The sequence below is a fragment of the Corvus kubaryi genome, unplaced genomic scaffold (genome assembly GCF_017639235.1).
Source record: "Corvus kubaryi isolate FWS band 111438036 unplaced genomic scaffold, C.kubaryi_AGA036_p1.0 37392, whole genome shotgun sequence".
In the NCBI taxonomy this organism is placed as follows: domain Eukaryota; kingdom Metazoa; phylum Chordata; class Aves; order Passeriformes; family Corvidae; genus Corvus; species Corvus kubaryi.
In genome coordinates, this window is record NW_024581131.1 from 872,920 (window position 1) to 895,247 (window position 22,328).

The 22,328-nt window shown below is 41.4% G+C and overlaps 1 protein-coding gene across 7 annotated transcripts in view; it reads left to right on the plus strand.

The window, feature by feature from the left end:
* The window catches only part of DENND2B (DENN domain containing 2B), a 153,391-nt gene that overhangs the window by 59,313 nt on the left and 71,750 nt on the right, over window positions 1-22,328 (plus strand). For 6 of the 7 annotated variants that reach the window (XM_042038731.1, XM_042038727.1, XM_042038726.1 and 3 more), the window contains one exon: window positions 7,861-7,965. In XM_042038731.1, the coding sequence (XP_041894665.1) occupies window positions 7,886-7,965 (80 nt within the window). In that variant the 5' untranslated portion in view covers window positions 7,861-7,885. Of the gene's footprint in view, window positions 1-7,860; window positions 7,966-18,938; window positions 19,028-22,328 lie in introns of those variants that run through there. The other variant, XM_042038732.1, reaches the window with a different exon arrangement.

The window sequence follows — 22,328 nt, forward strand, 5'->3', positions numbered from 1 at the left end:
TTGTTTTTGTCATTCTGGTATAGCTGCCAATATTCTCTCAGTCCTTTCTCCTCTTCTTTTTTTTGTCCAATCTCCCTTAGAACCAATTCTGTAAAGAAACTGCAGGAGTTTGGGAACTTAAGTCTCCTGCAGTCACTGCAGAGCTGTATGTGCATGGGAGATGAGGCTTCTACCCACAAATTAGGGACTGAAAACTTGAATTTAGATTTGAGTTTGGGCTTGTGTATTGAGTGACCAGCTATTCAGACCCTGAGCACTTCTCATTCTCATGGACTTGCACCTGCTTTGCAGGAATGCAGGAATTTCTGTCTCTTTTGGTGAAGTCTCATGTCAGGTTACCACAGTATAGCAGAACCATTTTTCTTGAAGTATCTTTAGGAGAATTCAAAGTTTATTCCATGAGGAAGATTTTAGCCACGGAATGAAAGCATCCCGGAGCACAAGGAAAGGTGGGCTGCTTTCTTTGGGGGACATAGAGTGTGTTCCTAGTGTGGAGGAGAAAAAGGTGGGTGTATGTCTCCTCCCACCTGGGATTTCTTATTTCCCTTTCATCTTTCTAAAAAAACCTCTTCACTTTCTTGTTTCCCATTTGTGTTTTTCTCATAGTATGTTAGTTATCCTTCACCTCACCTTTGTTCTACCAGTCTTGAACTCTTCTCATGTTTATCTGGACCTCACCCCTCCTCTCTGTTTCTTCTTTTGCATACATCCTCTGATTCAGAGCGCAGCTAGGAGGGTGGTTGGGGTTCACTCATTTTTGCTGGGTCTATGCTTCTCTCTGATAATTCTTTACTCAGTTGTCTGAGATGGAAGCTTAGGCAGGCAGGGCATGGACTGCATCCTTTCAGTCAGGCTGCTCACACCTAATGGTAGTTTACCATCCTGGGAGCACAGGGGGCTTGGGTTTGTTTCTTTTGGCTTGGAACATGTAGAGTTCGAAGGAGAGGGAGGCAGTAGCCAAGATGTTCGTAGACATGAAGGGAATCTGAATCAGAAAACCACTGTGCATGAGAGAGCTGCTCATTGCCTCAAGACAGGCCAGTTTTAGGCCTCTATCTGTGGTATAATAGTGATATTTGGAGATTTGGATAGATTTCTGAGGCAGTAGGAGAGATAGGAGTACCTTTGAGAAAATGGGCCATTCAGCCAGATGCCAGAATGTGGGTGGTGGGCTTTAATCCCTGGCACTGAATTTGTGGATCTCACCTCTAAGCAGGCTTCCTAAGACTGCAACTGAAATCCATGTCAGAGCTCCAACGCAGCTCAGAGCTCCTGCAGATGTTACTTTAAGTGCAAGAACATAATTTCTCAATGTAAACAGATACCTTCCTGAAAGGTTCCTGCACAAATCCCTAAGACAAACAATGGACTTACTTGGCATCCCATTTGTTGCTGCTAATGCCTGTGTCCAGGTTCACTTCTGGATGTACTTTGGATACAGGGGAATTAAGATCTTCTCTAAGGGAATTAAAATCTTCTGTGTGCCTTTCTACAGATTCCCTGGGTAACTGCCAAGAGCTAAAGAGACAGACCCAATGTTGTTCTCATATCTTTGTACAAGCCAAGACAACTTTGGCCAGTATTTTCTACTTACAACCAGGAGGTCTCCAGCCTGTACCTCATCCTCCCAGGGTACTTTTATATCATCATATTGAGACAGTCCATGCAAATTAATAATTTCTTCCCTGGAACCATTAGCACTGGCAGTTTGGGTATCATGGACAGGACCTGCTTCTGGGAGATACTGGCTCAGAACGGTCACTAACACACAGTGATCTAACCAGAAGGAGACCCACGCTATCACCAGATATCAGCTCTTGACCTTACTGAGGTATTCAAAGATGATTGCCCTTCTGCCCATCAAGTATTATTAAAACACTTTGCAAGGCTGATAACTGCTAATAATTTTGCAATTCTTACTCTAGCAGGACTCTGAGTGGGAGCCACTTCCCTGACAGGCAGGAAGGGAAGTACGCTGACAACTCTGAGTGCAGCAGCTTGCTCTGTAGTATGGCTGTGACCCGTGTTTTGCCTCAGATGATGCTCTAACAAATCAAAACCTACAGCAGTTGCAAAGCCAAGACGCTTCTCAGCTGTCTGGCAGACTTTGTCAGTCAGCTTTGGCATGAGGAGGGTTCAGTCATCGCTGTCAGCTCAACCGGGAAGTTCCTTTTAAGACTTACTAAGACTTTAATCTTTGTTTGTTCACTCTGTGAATTGCATTGGGATGTTTTTAGGGACTGGTTGCACCCTGTGGGAAATACCAAAGGACACTCTGTTTTCTCATTTATCATATCCTTTGTGACACAAAAGATATTAATGAAAAAGAATCTTTGTTCCTCAAAGCTAACCAACTCTCATTCCTTAGAAAATTTATAATTTGGTTTTTGTGTCACAAGAAACAATTCATTGTTGTGCAAATGATGTTGATGTTGCTATTAGAGGATTATGACTTCACTGAGGAGTAAGCAACAGGAGCAGGTGATGTCCTGAGACTTGAATGGTTGTTTTTATGCAAAAATCCTGGGGATGAAGGGAAAGAATAAAGGAAGAATAATACCAAAGAATTGTGATATATGTTGGGTACAGCTTCTAAGTAGACTCTTCCTACCCTGGTATCTCAAATCAAGATATTTAAGCTTGAAATAGTCAATGTATTTTTTAAAATCCAACCCTTTTCTTTAGCCTACACAGGGAAATACTAATTTCTGATTCAATGTCAGACATTTCTGTTCATGTCTCCTTTTCTAAATGTCTTCTTCCTTGATTTTCGTGTTGTTTTCCTTCTACTTGGAAGCTGTGATTGCCCTAGGACTGCTAAGGGTAATAGAGGAGCTTAGCACTGAGTTCTTACCTAGTTTAGACATTAGTTTTGGACTGCATTGTGTTTCAAGTGAGGTGTGTTCTCTTCACCAGGTATTGCCCATTTTCAATTAAAGGGGTAAAAAAATAGCTTGAGAGAAGATAAATGAAGTAATAAGAAGATAAAGTAGGGCAAGGAAGACAGAATAAAGGCACTAAATAGGAAAGAACAAGAATGTCAGCCATTTTATGTGGCAGAAAAACAGGAAAGGAGGGTGAAGGGTGAGCGGAGAGCTGTCTTTGCTCCAGGCAGAATCTGGTTTTCAACTGCCTAGGGAAGGTAACTTATTTCATCTCCAGTAAGTGCTGCAACATCAGATTCCCAGTAGTACCAGCTCAGTGCAGTGAGGACTGAACGGCTGAGAGGGTGGTTTTGGCATTGCAAGGATCAATGGCAACCAAGTCCACCACCCCTGCTGGTTATAGTAGGAAGTTTGTGCCAGAATTAAACTTGTCATCACTCTGTGAAAGCTTAGCAGAGAGACTGGTCACTGACTTGGTTTGAAACAGGCTGTGGGTTGTAGGGAGGGAAATTTTGGATGAGACTGTGGCGTTAATCCCAGTTAATCCCAGAGCAGGTATTCCTGATGTAATTCTTGTAACAATGTTCTTGGGACTCTCTACTGACGCCCTCTCAAGGCAGGAATTTCTAAACATTTTATTGGATTTTCCAGCTCATCAGAACTGATGTTGTTCTGGGAGGACACAATTATCTGTTTTACTGGAAGGGAGCAGGCAAATTGCCACAAAGCAGGCTGCAACTCCTAAACAAAAGTTTAACTGTACCTAAACCTACAGCTCTTGACATGTGGGCGAGCTCCCTTAAAGCATCCAGAAAAGCATATTAATGTATTAAGATGACTTCTTCTTTCAACATTCTGTTGCAGCTACCTTCAAGAGAAAAATAAGTAGACACACTAATTATTATTAATAATATATTTATGAAAATTTGTATTTATTATAAAGTAATTTTTCAAAAACATGAGTTTGTTTTAGCAGCCTGTAGTTCTTCCCTGTTATGCCTTCCGGTTATGTCTCCAGGTCTCTGTTCTCTGGGGCAGACCAAAGGAGTAATATTTTCCCATATTTTTCAGGTCCCAGATCAGTGGAATTTCAAGGGAAAAATAATCTGCATGAAAAAGCTTCAGAACTCAAGGTCTCAAGTAGATTTCAAGCCATGTTAGTGATAATGGCAGGAGAGGGCTCGGGGACCGACATTCAGAGTCTCCCTTCTCAAGTCATCGGACACCACATGTAAATCCTTCTTCTAGGTTCAATAACATTCAGCTTCCACAGAAGGAGAGGAAGGAATCAGTTCTTGGAATGTGCTAACTGATGGACACTGTATATTAGAAAGCAGGAGGTTTTCTTGAAGCTGTAAAGTGATTAAAGCATTCTGGGTTGCCTTGACTTTCCAGGTGCTTGCTCCAAGCCTCACTCCTCAACACACTCCCATTCACAGCTTGCAATGAAAATAGACTTTCACTTTTTCGGTAGTGGGACTGATAGTGGGTGCTTCCAAAGTGTTGGGATGCTTCAGGAAATGAAGAATAATTTTAAACTGCAGTGCAGGGGGGAGGACAGAGGATTTACCCCTCCCCTGCTAACACCTGTTAATGGAATTAGACATTAGACAAGGTGCTGTAATGCTCATTAGCCCAAAGTGTGATGGCTTTCAGTGCCTAATCTGTCCATAAAAACCTTAGGCCACACTTTAATTTTAAAAGAGTAAAAGTGTATGGATCATTAACAGATGGTCCATAAGGAATATTCTGTCATTGCATCTGCCTGCAATGATAAAGATCTGTTAGGAAGCATCTGCATTGCATTGCAGCAGCCCTTTTCAGTCAGGATGCTGAACCTTGCCTGGCATGAGCAGCAGATCCCACGTTGCCATCACACCATTTTTCATATTTGTCTGTCATCTTTACTTTTTGATCCTGATAAATGGTTTGTGAAGGTTTTAGGCAAAATTGATGTAATGATTCTACCATTTGGGCTCATTAAATTGCCATTTACAGAGTTGTCCTAGTGAAATTAGTGAACCCTTGTCTGGAGCAAAACACAAATTACAGCTAAATAAGAGTTTCAGATGAATTTTTTACATTTACAAATGAAACAGAATTCTGCAGTTTTTGACCAGGTTTGTTAGCTGGTTTACGAGGCCATGCAGAATCTGTGTGACATAACTATTTTTGGATTTGCTCTTAACAGTATGCCACAATACTTGAGAGATTTTGTTTTCCATTGCTTTGCGAAGAATAATTTGCAAATACTGTAATGAGGAATGCTCTCACCCAAGCCCAAGGGATGTGATTCTGACCATACAATGATTCAATAAACTTGCAGGGCCTGTCAGACTCATTTGGAGGCTCTAAAATGACTTTCTGCAAGACCATAAAACTTAGTTTAGGTTTTCTTTCCTTGTTTCTTTGTCTCTGATTTTTTTTTCCTTTATTTTTGGGGGGGGTGTGCATTGGTGGATGGGTGGGTGGGCTTTTTGGGGTGATATAAGTCCTTGCTTCCAGGTACCTCTGTAAATGGCTGAATATTTTTCTGCCATGTTCGTGTTGTTTGCATTTTCTCTGCATATGCTGGGATGATACCAGCATCACCTGCAGTGGAGTATTCAACCGAAATAAGCATTAAGGAAAAATTGAATTGAAAAGTCAGTTGATATCACCATATATATCATAGTCTCAACTGCATGGGAAGGAACTCACTTTTATCACTAAATTTGACATATCTTGAGAAATTGTCTTTAAGAACTCAATTTATCTTTACTTGAAAACAAACCACTTTGTTCTACTTGACATTTAGGGTGGCTTTGAAAGGTGAGGTTTAAATAATCGCTTCTTTTAAATATTGACCACAGTGATTTTTATCAAGCTTTGTCATACTATTTTTATTCCCATCTGATTTTGGGTATAGGAAAAATGGACTCTTAAAAAACAGCAGCATAAAAGCACACTATTTTATTAATGTGTCAGGTCAGTGTCCCATCTTTTTGAGGATCCCTTCAGCTTATTTTTGTCTTGAACAGAAAGGCAAATCTCGGAAAATTAATGTTACACATGCATGCTATCAGTTATTGTTCTCCTTATGCCGTGTTTATATCTCTCCTTTTTCTCGCATTAAGTGCTAATAAGTGATTTAGACTTAACACAGTAAAAGTATTGAACTGGTGAGTGGAAAACATTAAAAAACTGCTTACTCCCTGTGGAATGTACAGTCTTAGAAAGCTTGGCCAGCATTAGCATGCTTCCTTTTTTGTCCCAAGCAATCCCTTTTCCAGTCGGAACAGGCAGTTCTGTAACAGTCCTGTAATCTTGATAATGTAACACTAACAATAACAATGAGACACTGGAGGAATTTAGGGAGCTTCAGTGTAGAAAAAATGTTACCAACAAGGGAAAAAAATCTTAATCTGGGAAAATTGGTACAAGACAACGGAGAAGGACAAGTAGGCCTGGAGTCAGTGGTCAGCATGATTGACTCTGCCTGGAGCTGCAATCTGCATATTTTCTGGGTGTGTTTGTGGCAGAACTGCTTGGAATAAAGTGGTTTAGAGAATGTCTTTTTGGCTGTGATAGGTCTGTTAGTACAGGGATTTTTGTGTGTTGTCAGTCCCCAGCTTGCTTTGCAGCATCATGTTACAGTGGCTTCTCAAGCAGTCTGGACTTCCTGTGGGTTTGAGTAAACAAGAAGTTTCATAACACTCCTTATTTTTGCATTAGCTGTGCTATTAATGGTCATAAAAATTGGTAGTTCTGGTCAGACCCTGGGTGGCACTGCTGTAAACCGTGGTAGATAGTTTATAAACCAAGAAGCATCTCAGAAACCACCCAGACTGGTGCCAGCAGACCCACAGAATCCTTCATGACTCCTGTAGCATCAGTGGAATAAATACTATTCCGTTTCTTTCTCAAGGGACTCTGCTGGCATTTTAGAAATCTTATCATGACATGAAAAAGCATTCCTCCCTCATTTTGAAAAATATTTCTTAAGGGATTACCAGAACAGAGGAAATGGCCACTAAGAGCTGTGCTTTACACCAGAAAAACATGGGATATAGTCAATGGAGGGGCGTGATATTAGGGATTCCTGCTTTTGCATCCTGGGGATGACATCCTGGCCTTTATCCCTATCATCATGTTCTCCCTTCAGTCACAGCATGACATTCCTATTATGACAGCAGAATGAAGGCAAAATAAATCACGGTACTGGGCTGGTTTTTTGCCAGTCTGCAGCAATGTCACAGAAGTGAGACCTATCTTTTGGGCACTTAATTTCAGCCTTGTGTATAAAGTTAAGTTCACAGCTTTTGGGATTACCAAATTGCTAAAAAAACCCTAGGAATTGATAAAGATCCTTTATATTACCTGAGGTTTTGGAAGTGTCCTAAGGCAGTTTTACTTAAAGAATCCTGAGGCCAATAGAGAAAACCATTTGTGCTATTTTCATATCACAAGCAGATTTGAAAATTATATACAAAAAAATTCATAATTGAATAAATTTCACTACTAGAAAATATTTCCATAATAGAGCTGCACTTTAAAAATGAGAAAGCTTTCTTCATTCCTTGGGATAACTGTTTTGTGGTCAAAATTCCAGTCACAGCTCTGGTGTTTGCAAGCATCACACAGTGTTGTTGCTGGGATCTCCACATACTCTGATGGATGGAAGAACCACAGCAAGCCTGTGATATTTTGTGAACTTGGTATCGAGCTCTGATCATCAGACAGGTCAGCACCTGAAGCACACACCTACTTCCCATAAATCATTTCCATTTATAGCACTGGGCTCTGATAAACTTGGCTGTGGATGTGCAATAGCAGCAGTGGAGAGGTAGGGTTTAGTTTTTCAGGTTCATGACGACATGGATTGCGTTTTATAGAGTGAAAAGCAATCTGGAGTTCTGCCTTTACATAGCACAGGTGTTCAAGCAGTGAGTTGTCATTTGGTCTTGTTAAGCTAAATTGACTTTTCTTCTCACAGATATCCACACTTCTAGAAAGCAGAAATGACCATGACTGCCAACAAGAACACCAGTGTCAACAGCAGAGCTGGAGGGAGTAAAGTGCCTCAGGACACTCTGGATAGGTAAGTGGAGAACTGCAGGATTTGTAGATTTTGAGTAAAGTTTGTCTGTGTTTGGAACAAAATCTCTGTTCAAGGGTAAGCATCCTCTATGCTGACACAGAGAGAGAGAGAGAGCTTTGCTGGGCTGAGAGAAGTTTTCTGTAGGGAGAGGAGGAGCCAAGGTATGAGGAGAGGTTGTTTCTTGTTGAGCTTTTGCTGCTCATGGGCTGGTTATGATGGAAGTGATTGCAAGGAAGGACCTGTGCGGCAGGTGCTGTGTAGGGCTTAGGAGTTGTGGGCTAAATTCCTCAGCCATGTGACTGCATGTCAGCTTTTCTCCACTGTCAGTCCCCAGTTTGTGTTTTGTGTTGGTTTGTGTCCCATTTCCTCTGCTCTATCTGCCTTCACAGACTGTGGTCAGAGCGTCTCCTGTTGCAGGTCAGGCAGCAAGTGGGAAAGGGCTGAATGTGAAGTACAGGGCTCATCTCTGTTGCTTTGCTTATTTGTCCTTCTGTAGCATTAAAATAATTTGCAAAGTAGAGCACCTGTATTATTACTGTTAGGGGGAAAATGAAACTTTTAAAAATGTGCAGTCAAATAAAGACATAGACAACCAGCATCAATTCTGGCGTTTTTATTAGGTATATTATGCTGTGGTAGAGCTCAGCAGAGGTGGGCTCGATATCCTTGTGCACTTCCCAGTTTGTGTTTGTCATCTCTTAGTGCAAAACAGTAAAAACATAAAATAATGAGGGGCCTGGGTGGCTAAAGGAATTTCTAGAGAGATATTCATATGTAGTTATTAAAAGCAGTTCCCTAATGATCTCTGGAATTCTCAAGTTATTTATTGTCCTTCCACCAGTGCAGACAGATTGGTGCAGGGAACTTGGGTCTGGACTTTGGCAAACTTTGGACAAGTCTTTTGTTTCGAAATCGTTTCCATTCTGAATAGCTTAGAAAGTACTTTGGGATACTAAGTTATTGGATAGTAACTGTCAAATAAACTCTTTCCTTATCATCATCATCTGTTTTGAGTAGAATTTGTCAGGGAAAGATTTTGTTAGTACAAGTAAGAGCCTGAAGCTAAGGAAAATCTTTAAGTTGTACTTGCACAAGCGAGGAGATGAATAGGTGGTCATGCACCATTTCTCCATCCATTATTTTGCCTTATGTAATCTTCACCTGTCTCTGAGAAACCCTGCAAGAGGATGTTATTTGAGTCAACCATGAGGTTTCTTCATTTGAGTCAGACTGTAAATCAGTGTAGTAAGTGCTGGCATTATAAAAGTTTAAAGCTTGCAAGATTTATTGCAAACACAGTCAAAGATTCACTTAAACTGAACAGTCACTGTCTCTGTTTAGTGTGGGATTTGACTGGACATTTGGAAACCTGCAAATGTACTTTATAATTTGTGGTAGTAGAGTTTCAGTTAATGCTGATACTGGCATAACACACGTGTAGCAGTCTCCTGGTTGCTAAGATTTTTAGAGTTATTTTCTTGTAAATCCTAGTTTTGGTGGGGTTTGTTGTTTCAAGACTGCTGTTGATGAGCTTAAAGGTCTTTTCTAACCTTAATGGTTCTGTGATTCTAAGATGCAAGGTGTGATTCAGGGATATGGTGACATCAGCTGGTTCAACACTTTGTGATTCCTTATAGGTCAGAAGCAAAGATCAGTGAAGTCTGCAGAAGTCTTTGTAATTGCTTTGGCAGTGATTCAGATCCCTGCAGATCATGGATTTAAATTTTAATACAAAAAATCTTCAGTGGAAAGAATGTGCCTCCACATAAACATCCATACAACTGTGTGCTTTGCAAGTATCAAGATTCTTGCAGTAACTAAGATTCCCTTGATCCTTACCAGGGTGTGAATTAACTGGCATGAATCACCAGAGCTGTTTTTCCACCAGAGTTGTGTGAATGTCACTTCAGGAATTAGGGAAAGACAGAAAGCAGAGTGAGGACATAATTTGGGAGGATAACTGTGAGTTTTAAGAATCTGGCTGTAGGATTCATGGGTTTCTGCTGTGAGTACAGGAGGGAAAAAAACCCTTGGATCTGAAGAAAGTAAAGTGTTTTAAATAAATCCACACCAACACATTATTTTTGAAGTTACCTGAAGTTCATTCACCACTTGTTAAAAATTGAGATTTTTTTTGTGTTAGGAGAGAAAACTGTGCTCTGAATGGGAAAATTGTAGAGTGATGGCAAGGGTGGTTGAAGGTACAAAACATTTTCACTACAAGACAAGAGTAGATTGACTGTGACTCTTCATCCTAGGAAGGAAAGGATTGAAGGGGTAACAAGAGGAGTAATAGAAGTATCTGAAATGATATATGGAAGAGAGATGATAAATAGGGAAAAAATTCTCTTTTGATTTAAGAACTAATACAAATCCAATCAAACTAGAAGACAACAGGTCAAGAATCAGCTGAAAAGAAGGCACTTTTCAGCAGCATGTTTTTAAATCATGAAACTTACTGTTATGGGTTGTTGCAATCAGACAAATTCATGGAACAAAAATCTTCCAAAGCCTTTTAGTTACAGAAACAAAATCTGTGAGTCAACAGACTTTTAGGCTAGTTGAGTTGCACTGTACATTCTTATTCTCTTCTCCAGGCACCTGCTAACTCTCACGGACAGTGACTGAACCTTGGACCAGGAATGCTATTTTGGTCCGAACCAGTGGGAACAGTCTGATGTTGTTTGGAACAAGAGTCAGTTACAGGAAGCAAATTGGAGAAATTGCAGGAGGATTGTTATGCTTACAAAAGGAGACTCTGGCTTTCAGTGAACTTTAAGGGTACGACTTTAATCCTTCCTTGTGAGTCACTGAGGTGAACGCCAAGGAATGGAAGGATAGGAAAGCACCTTGTGTGTAGCTGAAAGTGACTTCTTAGCAATTCTGGCAGGAAGCAGCTCTGTGAAATCTTCTTAACCCTTCAACAGGGAACAAAGGAGCCCACAGCATGCTTACAGCTAGTGCATGCCCATGACCCTGTTGCATCAAATGAGTGCTTGGTTTGATTGCACCATAGTTAAGAGGATCAGTGTAACTCTGAGGAAACCTTAGGAGAACAGAAGTCACAGAAAGGCATAGTGGTGTTAGTAGCTCTCTCTCCTTACAATGTGGCTTGCTTTCCCTTAGTGAATGATTTGATATTTACCTGGAGTATCTGTGTTTTATCAGAAACTCTATTTGTTATTAGGTATTTGTCCAAAACTTGTGTTTTCTCCAGTGCAAACAAAGGTAGATGTAGAAATGGCACTACTATCTTTGACTTAAAAATCACTTCTACACTGTTCTGTATCAAAACAGACCAATAGTTATGTCTATGAAGTCATGCCCTAGTTAGCAAAATACAGCTTTCAAACTTGTAGGCTGTATAGTACAACAGAGGCAAGGAGAAAAAAAAATCCTGAACAAAAGAATTATATACTAATATATCACTATATCTTAAAATTGCAGCTCAGTTTGAGATGCTAGATGTGACAAGGACCAGTTCAGAGCTGAAAAACATTTAGAGCTTGTGGCTACAGGACTTCTGTAAATCATTCCCAATGCCTTTGCCACTGGCTAATATGGCATCTCTTGACTCTGCATCTCAAGGCATTTTACACATTTGAGCCTTCTCACCTGCTGCAGTAACTGAAGTACAGGAAGGGTTTGTTTCTGGAGGAGCTCATCGATTTAGTTTTTTATCTGAGTGGTATTGCATGAAGCCTAAATAACTTCAGATTCTGGAGATACAGACTTCTTCCAGTGTATTTGTAATTGGCAGAATTTCTCTTTGCCTGTAAAATTTTCTGTGGTGCAGGCTGTGTCTTATATATGGGTCCCACCTTGGAGAATAGGAGAGAGCTTTTGAAAGCTCAAAAACATTTTACAAAAACAATTACAGTGAAAAAAATTAAGTTTGCTGCAAGTAAGTGTTTTACTAGGGTGGTGACTGTGTCTGAGAAAAATGATTCTCAGAGGCTGTGTGTCCGAGGAACCACAGTTTTTTTACAGACTGGATTTTGTGATGTGGGCTGTTGTCTTTCCACCCAATCTCCACAGGAAAGGTGGTGTCCTCACCAGAGGATGTTGGTGGAGGATGTTCTCCACCTGAGCAATCATGATTTAATGGCACTGGGGGTGCTTATGTCAGGGTGTGCTATAGCAAGACACCAGAGATTTGTGCAAACAAAGGATTACATCTGCAAATTGCCATGAGCACCAGGTTGCAAAGTGTCTATTCAAATAACATTCTTAAAACTTCTCATGTCTAAATACTTTTAGTTGAATCTTTGAACCAAATATACTTGGTTAAAACTGCAATCTGATCTCATGAGTTGGATCTTTCTCCTTGCTTGGGAAGAACTGAGCTGGGTACCCACAAACCTCTAAATATAGGCTTTGGTTTTTATCTCCCAGCAGTGTGTGAGGACATTCCTGCTGTCACCCGCAGTTTGTCACCCCTGTCAGCCTAACATGTGCTGAGATATGTTTGTACTGGCTTTGTGGCTCAGAACTTTTTCCTTCTTCAAAATTTAGGTTAGTAGGACAGAATTTTAACTGGTGGAGCTACCTTACCTCCAGCGAAGGCAATGGAGATGCGTCACATAAGCAAATCTGGATTAATATAACTCTGGAGATACCTCAGGAGCATGTCAGACGAATTGTTTATAATTCTTTAAATATAAAGTAAAATAATGACTTACATTTCTTATCAAAGTGAGCCCACGGGTTGGTTACTAGAAGTATTGTTTTGGGTTGGTTATCTGTTCCTGTCGTGTGCAGGTCCATGCTCAGCTGTGTCACATGCACATCAAGGTCTTGTGTTTTATTCCTGCATTTCTCTGAAGGCAGAAACAATCTTAGAAAGATCTTAGAAGCTAAGAAAGCTTTTAGAAAAACCTTAGTTGAAGGAAGACTTTGTGCCTGTGCTTCAGCCTTAAAAACCTGAGATGTATGATCACTTCCAAAATCAGTCATATTCAAGCCAAGCTCATTCAGTTTTACAGCAAATGCATTTATTTATTTATTTTAAAGTGAAATTAATTCTTGGTCCACATTACTAAATCCAACTGAAATCCTTTGTTTCCTTTGAAAGGATTATGTGGTTATGGGCTGGGCAAAGGACTAGAAATATTTTGCCTTAGGAACCGACACCTTCAAAATTCTTAAATAAAACAATGTACAGATAAGTCCAGCGCTGGGGTTAAGCAGTGCTCTGCTGTCAGTGCTGGACTGGGGCTGGCAGTTTTTTGCTCTGCTGGCTTGTCCTGAGAGTGCTCTATTCTCTTCCCTTTCCACAGTAAATTTTTCATGTTGAAGATGATCTCATGTCTTGAGGAAAACCCATCTGTTTAGGGAGAGGGGTTGTCTTCAGAGAGGCAGTGTCTGTGCAGGACTTGTCTCTCATTTAGAGACATCCCTTCATGGATGCAAATGTAGTGCCTTTTGCTTGTGTTACCAGATATGTAACAATATGACTTTAAATTAATTCTTATTCATTCAATCCTTCTGCTACTCCTAGTACAAGAAAAAGCCACAAACGAAATGAGAGCTCCTCAGCTCTGTGTTGAACTGTAGGCACTGCCCAAATTTATTGTCGGGTCATTCATCCAGATGTGATCCAGTCTGCCTGCAGTGACAATGAATTATCTTGTGACTAATGCAGAAGAGCTGTGTTCACATCCAGGGTGGATGACTCCAGGGGCAGATAAGGCAGGACAACACTGAAGAACTCCCTCACCATTGGTTACAGAGCCTTGGGAGGGACATAACTCGGCATCCACCACAGTGGAGCCCTGGTCCTACTACAAGAAAATTATTAACAGTAAGATAAACAAAATGTAATTAATTGCATTTATGAATGTCATGTGAATATAAATTTAAAGATTATGAGATTTATCACATGTCCTGAGTTTTCTGAATGGAGAGCATGGAAAGAATGCAATAACTTGCAAATCCAAAGATGTATCTTCAGCTCTCTGTGTTCTAAAGCAATGAGATTTTGATCTTATTTGAAATTCTAATGCATGCAATTTTCCCACTGATTTTTTGTGATTGCCATTGCCTTAGCACATTTATGATAAAGTATTTTCTCTTCTCTTACTCTTTCTTTGCTTAGTATGTGGACAGCATTGCTGTGAGTGATAGAAAAGCTGCTTGTTTCCCTTGTGGATGGTTGCATTTGAACTACAGGTGAAAGGCACTCTCTGCCTGGGCTTACACTTAGTACACAGGAACAGGGAAAGGCAGCAGGTCTAGAAGCGGTTGCTGGTTGTTCAAAACTTTTGGGACATTTGTGCATGGTTTGGTAGGTTAGTGGTTGCTGTTTTGTGCATATTTGGGCAAGCAAGTTTTTTTTTTTTTTGAGGGCTCTGATGAGGAAGGAATGAGACTAGCTTGGAAAGGAGAGTGAGTTATGTATGCCTAAAGCAGGAAGCAAAGGGTTAATTTCATTTTTATTTTAAAATAAAAGCTTCTATTGCCCCATCAGTTGTGGGGTAGCCTGGGCTGAAATATCTCCCAGTTTTGCCAGCCACAGCAGCCATCAGGGACTTTGTTAGAGCAGCAGGAGGCCAGTGGTGTGAGTTGAGCTCACGTGCTCTTGGCATGTCTCAGCCTTTCCCCACTGCCCAGGCTGGGATCCCTCCCCTCTGCTGTGGGAGATCTCCTGGCAGCTGGGCATGGCTCAAGGCAACAAGGCACTCTACACTGAACTGCTGAGATGGATTTTCCTGCCAAAAGTATTTGCCTACTGCTCAGAAGTACTAGTGAGAATATTTATGAGCTCTTTATGAATTTGTGAGAAAAAAACCCAACAAAAACCCCCTGTAGAAAATGTTTGTTACTTTAGAAGAGAATCAAGTTTTAATATTTTGACAGTGAGCTTGAGAATAGGAGGAATAGTGATTCAATAAAATTCTAAGACAAAGCAATATGCCAAGTTATTTGAGCTATGATGAGACAGCTTTTTTTTTTGTTTAAACCACTGAGATTTAGAAAACAGTACAAATAAACTTCAGCCAAATAACAGTGAAAACTGAATATAACTGACATGAAATCTATTAGCATATATTGTGCCCTTTCCCTTACAAGCAGAAACAGCCTGAACCGTGCAGCTGACAGATTTTCAGCAGCTCAGAGCTCCATTTGGTTCAGAAGGGAATAAAAGCTGTTCTTTACCCTGTAAGGCTGGAGGTGCATTTGGGACACGAAGCTCTGGCAGCTCAGCTCTGAACTGGGCCAGGGGAGGTGGGAGGGCACCTACTGCCATCGGGAACAGAAACATTTGCAGTGGGAATGAGTCAAAGTGCTGGTTCAGATGACCCTGAAGCTGGGAAGGGTTTGAATACAGGCTTTGACTGTACTGCTGCCCTTTATCTGGGTAAGCAGCACTGGTGCTGGGCTGACTTCCGATGGTCCGAGGCACCATGTTCCCCTCCCTCGCACTGCTCGGCACTGACCCCGGCCTGGCGGAGCTGAGGCCGTGCTGAAACCTCTGCAGATCACTTTGGCAGGGCTGCAGAAACATTCTGATCAGCACAGCGGTCTACAGACATGAGAGGAATGGTTTGTAAGATGAGGAGACAGCTTCTAGTTAGATCGAGAGAGAACTGAAGAAATGGACCTGCTTCTGGATACATCCTTTGGGCATCCTCAAACAGTTGACAGTGGGGGGCAAGGAATTTTGCTATTCCATTTCTACTGCTGGCTGGTTTGTTTCACTTTAGGAAGAATTCAGGAAGAATGCACTTGTCAGTCAACAAATCACTTTTTATTAGGTGGAAGCTTTATTAAAATATCCCTCCCATTTGTATAGGTTCCTAAGAAAAAAAACTCCAACAAATCCTAAAATTTTGATTGAATCTTGCTTCATAAAGCTTCAGACCAAGTTGACTTTATTATTACTTAGAGGCTACAGGAATGTAGTGAATTCCTTCCCACTGTAATTTAATTCTCATGACACTTCAAATGCTTGATGCTTTCATATGTAGCAAATTATATCTTATCATTAAAATTACCTTTTCCCTTCTATTAAGGTTTGTATTTGCCAAAACAACTGGAAATTTAAAAAGTAAAGAAATTAAAAAGAGAAACTAACAAGTCTTTAAAAACCAGAGTTGTAGATGAGAGGTTAGACTAAAAGAGGCATTTTAATGCAACTATTGCAGTAAGAAGACTACTTAGACTAACACTGCAATCTTTATTTGTTTAATCACTATATTTACATTAGTGTACTCAGGGGTACTGAGACCTGAACTAAACACAGATATTTTCGCAGAAAATTGTTACAAGAGCTCGATTTTGGAAATGTTTCTGATGACTTTCTAGTGCTTTTACTGCACTGAAATGTAGTGAATAGAAGCAATGAGCAAGACACATGTTAAAACTCTGACAGGAGTCCCCACTGGTGCAGTATCAGAGCACCAGAGCACAAGTCTTATTTGAATTTGTTTTTTGGGTGGTGATAAGAAGCAAGACTGAAGTCCTCAGAGAATATGGCATAGTAGTCATGTGCATAACATTTTTACATCTTAATGCCAATATTTCAGTTTTTCTGGAATGAAACTCTATTGCCTTCTGGACTGGGGAGATGCTGATGATCTTGCTGAAAAGACCAACAAAGATGCAAATCATGAGCATTGCTAATGATATTCCATGTTCTATGAGTATCTGTTCATTAGGAGCTGTCTAAGACACTCATCTCTTTACACTTGAGCTGTTGAAAAGCCATCAGTATGGGAGAACAATTTCTGTTCTGTGCCCTAATCAGTCTGGATTTGAATCAGTGGCTTAGAAACGAAAGGGTCTGTGTTGTCTTACCAGTTTCCTGCACTGTTTGGTTACCCTAAAAAGATATTTTCCACTTGGGCAGAACAGAATATTAAGAGAAGACATAGCAGAATTTGTAAAGAGTGAGTTTGAAAGGAAGATCTGAGCATATTAAGCTAGATAATACATGTTTCTTCCCTGATTGGAAAAAAATGCCATTTGTCTGGGAAAACAAAGCAAGAAGGGCACAGACATAGCATCCTCACAGACTTCAATAACATAGTCACTATTCACCAGGCAATGTTGTATGATGAAACTGGGAATTAGCTCAGTGCTTGATTCAGTCTCCGCACTGAGCATCACCCTTGCATTCACACTTGAATTTGACAGCAAATGACCTTTAAAAGTAAAATAAACTGCAAGAATTTTTCTGCAAGCCGCAAGATAGAAGGTAATGGAAATACACAGGTAGCATCCATATTATTACAATATAAACATGCAAAATGCCCACAGTTCCTGGGAGACTTTTTCAAAGCTTTTGTCACAATTCCCATCATGCACTCTGAGGTTATTTCCATTCTGGCTAGGTCCTGTATATAGAGCTGGCAGTGTGCCACCAGGGAATGTGTCACATTCCCTTGGCACCAGGGAACCCTGGAGCTGTTGAGCAACAGGCAACAATGTGCAGGCATCTGGTAGGATGGGCTTCAGTGCTGAAAGCACGACCAAATATAACAACTATAACAGATATGATGTTCCTAATAACTAAATAGCACTTAAAAAAATTTGATTTATTGAGTCAATCCATAAAATTCTATTGTAGTCAGTGGGAATGCCAGTTCTCATGACAGCCTGACTGCTTTTTTTGAGAGCCTAAATATCCTGTTTGTTATTAACCAGATAAGGAAATTTTGCCCAGAGTGTCCATATGTTGCTCCTGAAGCTCTTTGTTAAAGCACTATTTTTATAAAGGAAATATTTTATGATTATCATATTAATCACGAGCTTTAATGCCAACATGTGTTAGTATTTTACTGTGAGGGAGCTGTAGAAAATTGCTGAAGTAAATGAAAAGTATTAATTTGTTTTCTTCTCTCCTTATCTACAGAAAGAAAATGTTAGGTCTGTAAAGCAAGGTGACTTCTTCAGCATAGGTCAACCACAATACTGTGGCTGTACAGCAACTACACCTTTGACTAACAATTAACAGCAGCTAATAGATGGAAATGCTATTTTTCATTTTGGATTCCTGGGATAAGTCCATTGTGCATCACAATTTCCCAAAAGTAAGCTTTTTCCAGGTAGCAACATAACTATTTGAGATGTGAAAACAGAATTCATTGCAGTGGCAGTAGCACAGAAATGGCTTGTGTTTCAAATTCTGCTAGCAAAAAGCTCAGAAGGTCCTTTGTACAGCTAGTGCTGGCAGGCAGGTGGGCTGCTGGTGAGGGAACCCCTGTGTGTGGGATGGAGCAGTGCTGGTGACACTCAGGTGTGGGGAGGTTGGTGAATCCTCGCGGTATCACCGCGTGGATGTCTCTGGCTCACTCACCTTTTCATTGTGCAGCGGGACGCTCACCCCGGGAGGCAGCTGGGGCCAAAAGAGGCCGGGTCAGTCCGGACAACCGAACAAATGCCCAGTAATGAGACTGCTCTCACACGAGACCTCTGTCCCCTTGGTTTGCTGCTGAGCTGGGAAGCCACTTTATGTCAACACAGGCAAACGGGGGAGGGCAGACAGCCTATGGCCGTTTGCTGGCAGAGACCTGAAAGCGTTTGAATGTGGATTTTTAACCTCTCCCTTTCCTGTCAAACAGTACTGTCACCTGTGTGGGCTTCAAGATAGGGGCTGAGCCTGGCAGGCTTGCTGTGTCTGTGTGCGTGTGGTTTGGTCCCTGACACAGCTTCTATGATTTCTTTCGCATCAGGCAGCCGGATTGCCTCAGTTCAGAGTTTTAGGAATGAATTGTAAACTGTTGCTTCCTGTAACTTTAAAACCAAAACTCAATTTTTTTGTGGGTTTCCGGGAGCAAACTTCTATCTTGCCGTATTTCTCACACACCGGTCCCTTCAAAGCCAACACGTGAGATTTCAGAGAAAGGCTTTGCTCCTGTTTTGTTAAACATTAATGGCAGTTTCCTCCCCTTAAGCACACAAAGGGGCAGAGGTTTGACAAACGCTCTCAGTGTGTCATTTGCTGCTTGACAAGTGAAGCAGGCAGCGTTCAGGGAACACAGAGGCTATGGCAAGACACATGGAACTGCGAATTCCTACATCTCCATTCTGCATCGTTCCAGGAGGGAAGAGCTTCTGAGTAAGTCTGGGTAGGCTGAAGCGATCGCAGTGGCCCGTCAGAGGCATGAGAGGAGGAAACTAAATACAGCAGGAGTGAAGTGCATGAAGTGCACTGAATTCCTTAGTGCCCTTTCCCGTAACCACTTTTGTGGGAGATGAACTGTCTACTGACAGGAACTCAACACCAGCCTTCTGCTTACTGAAGGTAGCTATAGGAGTAGCTTTAATTTCCAGAGTTTGTAGTTCTGGTATAGGACAAGTGACTTTGTGGGACTAAAACTCATTTTTACAGCCCTTCTCTACCCTTCTTTCCTCCACCTCTCTTGCTCTCAGACAGAACCTCGTCTCTCTAAGGCTAAATGCCTGCTTCTTGTCTATTTGATGCAATAACATTTTTTCCGCTTTAATTCTTAAAGATGATTTTAAAGTTTTCATAGCAGTATTCATACCCATGCTAAGCTGAATTTGTTTTTATTGTATAGAAAGTGTTGGTCCATTAGAGAGAGACTACAGTTGTTTATACTTAGGCTGAATATGCCTTACAATGACTGTACTTTTCTAACTGCTGAGATGAAAACACGGCATTAAATGAGGTGCTGCTGGCACACTTTTGTGGGCTGCGTTGGTTTTGATGCCTGGTTTCAGGTTTTGGGTTTTTGTGGTATCTTTTTTTAAATGTGCTTTCTGTGAAATGTGCTTTCTGGGCTATGAGACAGCTTGCATTTTTCTTCCATTGAATAAAGAGCATAAATCACAGGTTTGTGCTTTTCAGGAAAAAATCAGTATTGCGGGTCAAACTCTGTGAGGTTCTGAGGGATGTAACTTAGGGTCAGAATCTGGACTTCAATTTACTGCTTCAAATATTCATTATTGGAGTGCCCACGGGTTACTGTAAGGAGTTTGTTGTCAGTACTGTAGTCTGTGGGGAGCAAATATTTTCAGAGCTGATGAGCTTATAATTTGCCTGTTGGTTTTTCTTGCTGCTGTATACACACACATTGATATTGCCTCACCAGTACCATAACATTTTCGTTTTCTGGATGCTTTGCCTGGTGCTACCTATGTAGCTTCCTGTAGGGACATGAAGCTTACTTTTGTCCTGGAAGGAAAGGATGTCTGACAGGAGAAATGTCTTCTTGCTTTTCGTTGCTCTAAGTTAAAGTTTAGTTGCTCTAAATTAAGTAAAACTGGCAGTTTACTGTGCAGCGTTTCTGTTGCATGTTAGTGGCTGCAAAAAGTTTTCATCCTTAGGGTTATACTACATACAAATTCTCTCATAAGAAGTAAAAAGTGAAGTGAAATGTTAATATGTATTGGCTAGCTCCTTATAAAACCTAGTGTAAAACTAAATCCACAGTGTTATAAGAAGCCAAGGTCTTGTGAGAACGAAATGTTTATAAAGGATATATAAATCCCCCAGATATTATCCTGATTCCAAATTTAGACTTGAGATCCCACAGCTCTTGTAGGTGTGGTGCTAAAATCTGCTCTGGGAGGCTCATTTCAGCTGGATGAGTAATGGACACATTCAAGTTACCCTTGATCACAGTGAACAAAGTCATGGGGAGTGCCTTTCCCTGACCTAACTCTGCTCCTGCTGACAGTTATGGGCAGCAAAAGGCAGAGAGAAGCCAATGTCTGAATCTTTTGGAAAGTTTCCTTTAGATCATGTTTCGGAATGTTGGTGTGCACAGCGCTCCAGCACTGGCTGATCCTTCTTTTGTTAATATGCAGTGAAACTGAATTAGGGCCAGATGTAGCCCTCGGTCAAGTTAAATTCGGCCTTGTCTGGACTCTTAGGTAAATAAGTATGATGGCAAGAAGCACTGCAAGTCACAGCTTGGCTTTCTTCTTTTGCTTTCTTTTCCCCCTTTTTCTTCTTTTTCAGTTTATGTGTATATGCCAACAGATTGGGGAATAAATAGATCAAAGAGTTTTTCAAAGCTCTGTTCAACTAAGAAAAAACCCCAACAACTTTTGGCTGGCCAATTTTTTGATATGACATTCAGTTGTGGGTATGCCCAACACATTTCCTCATTTTCCTGGCTTGTTTAGCTAGAAGTAGAATGAAGCATACTGTAACCAGTCAGATGTAGTAACCTAATGTAGTTTTCAGTGCAAATGTTATTTAAACTGAAACTTTGTTTTTCATAAGTGTGCATTTGCACCAGATCAATGCCGTAAATCTTCCTGCACTAACTTTTGCATCAGTTTGGATCTTTAGCAACTTCTTTTTAGCAACACTTGATTCGTGCTGACATAAGCCAGAAGAAAATCAAACACTGGTTAATAGATTTTTAAAGGAAGTGAATGAAAAAATATTCCCTCATAAATTCAAGTGAAGTATATAATTTCTTAATCTGTACAAATCCATTGTCTTGGTCAAGGACAAGCCCATCAGTGATGGTGGCAGCGCCTCTGCGATGACGTATTTAAGAAGGGAAAAAAGTTACTGTGCAGGAGCAACTGCAGCTAGAGAGGAGAGGAGTGAGAATATGTGAAAGGAACAACTCTGCAGGCACCAAGGTCAGTGCAGAAGGAGGGGGAGGAGGTGCTCCAGGCACTGGAGCTCAGATTGCTTTGCAGCCTGTGGTGCAGCCCATGGTGAGGCAGCTGTGCCCCTGCAGCCCATGGCAGACCACGGGGATGCAGAGATCCACCCGCAGCCTGTGGAGGACCCCATGCCAGAGAAGATGGATGCCTGAAGGAGGCTGTGACCCCATGGGAAGCCTGTGCTGGAGCAGGCTCCTGGCAGGACCTGTAGACCCGTGGAAAGAGAAGGCTATGCTGGAGCGGGATTGCTGGCAGCACCTGTGATCTTGGGGGGACCCACACTGGAACAGCCTGTGCCTGAAGGACTGCACCCTGTGGAAGGGACCCGCCTGGCGCGGTTAATGAAGAGCTACAGCCATGGGAAGGACCCATCTTGGAGAAGTTTTTGGAGAACTGTCTCCCATGGGAGACACCACATGCCGGAGCAAAGGAAGACTGTAACTATCTCCCGTGAGAGAGAACCCATGCCGGAGCAGGGGAAGAGTGTCACTGTCTCCAGTGGGAGCGATCCCATTCCGGAACAAGGGAAGAGTGCAACTCTCTCCAGTGGAAGAGAGCTCATGATGGAGCAGGGGAAGAGTGCAACTCTCTCCAGTGGGAGCAACCCCATTCCAGAGCAGGAGAAAAGTGTGACTATCTCCAGTGGGAGAGACCCCATTCCAGAGCAAGGGAAGACTGTAGTAACTGTCTCCAGTGGGAGTGATTCTATTCTGGAACAGGGGGAGAGTGTGACTGTCTCCAGTGAGAGTGACCCCATTCTGGAACAG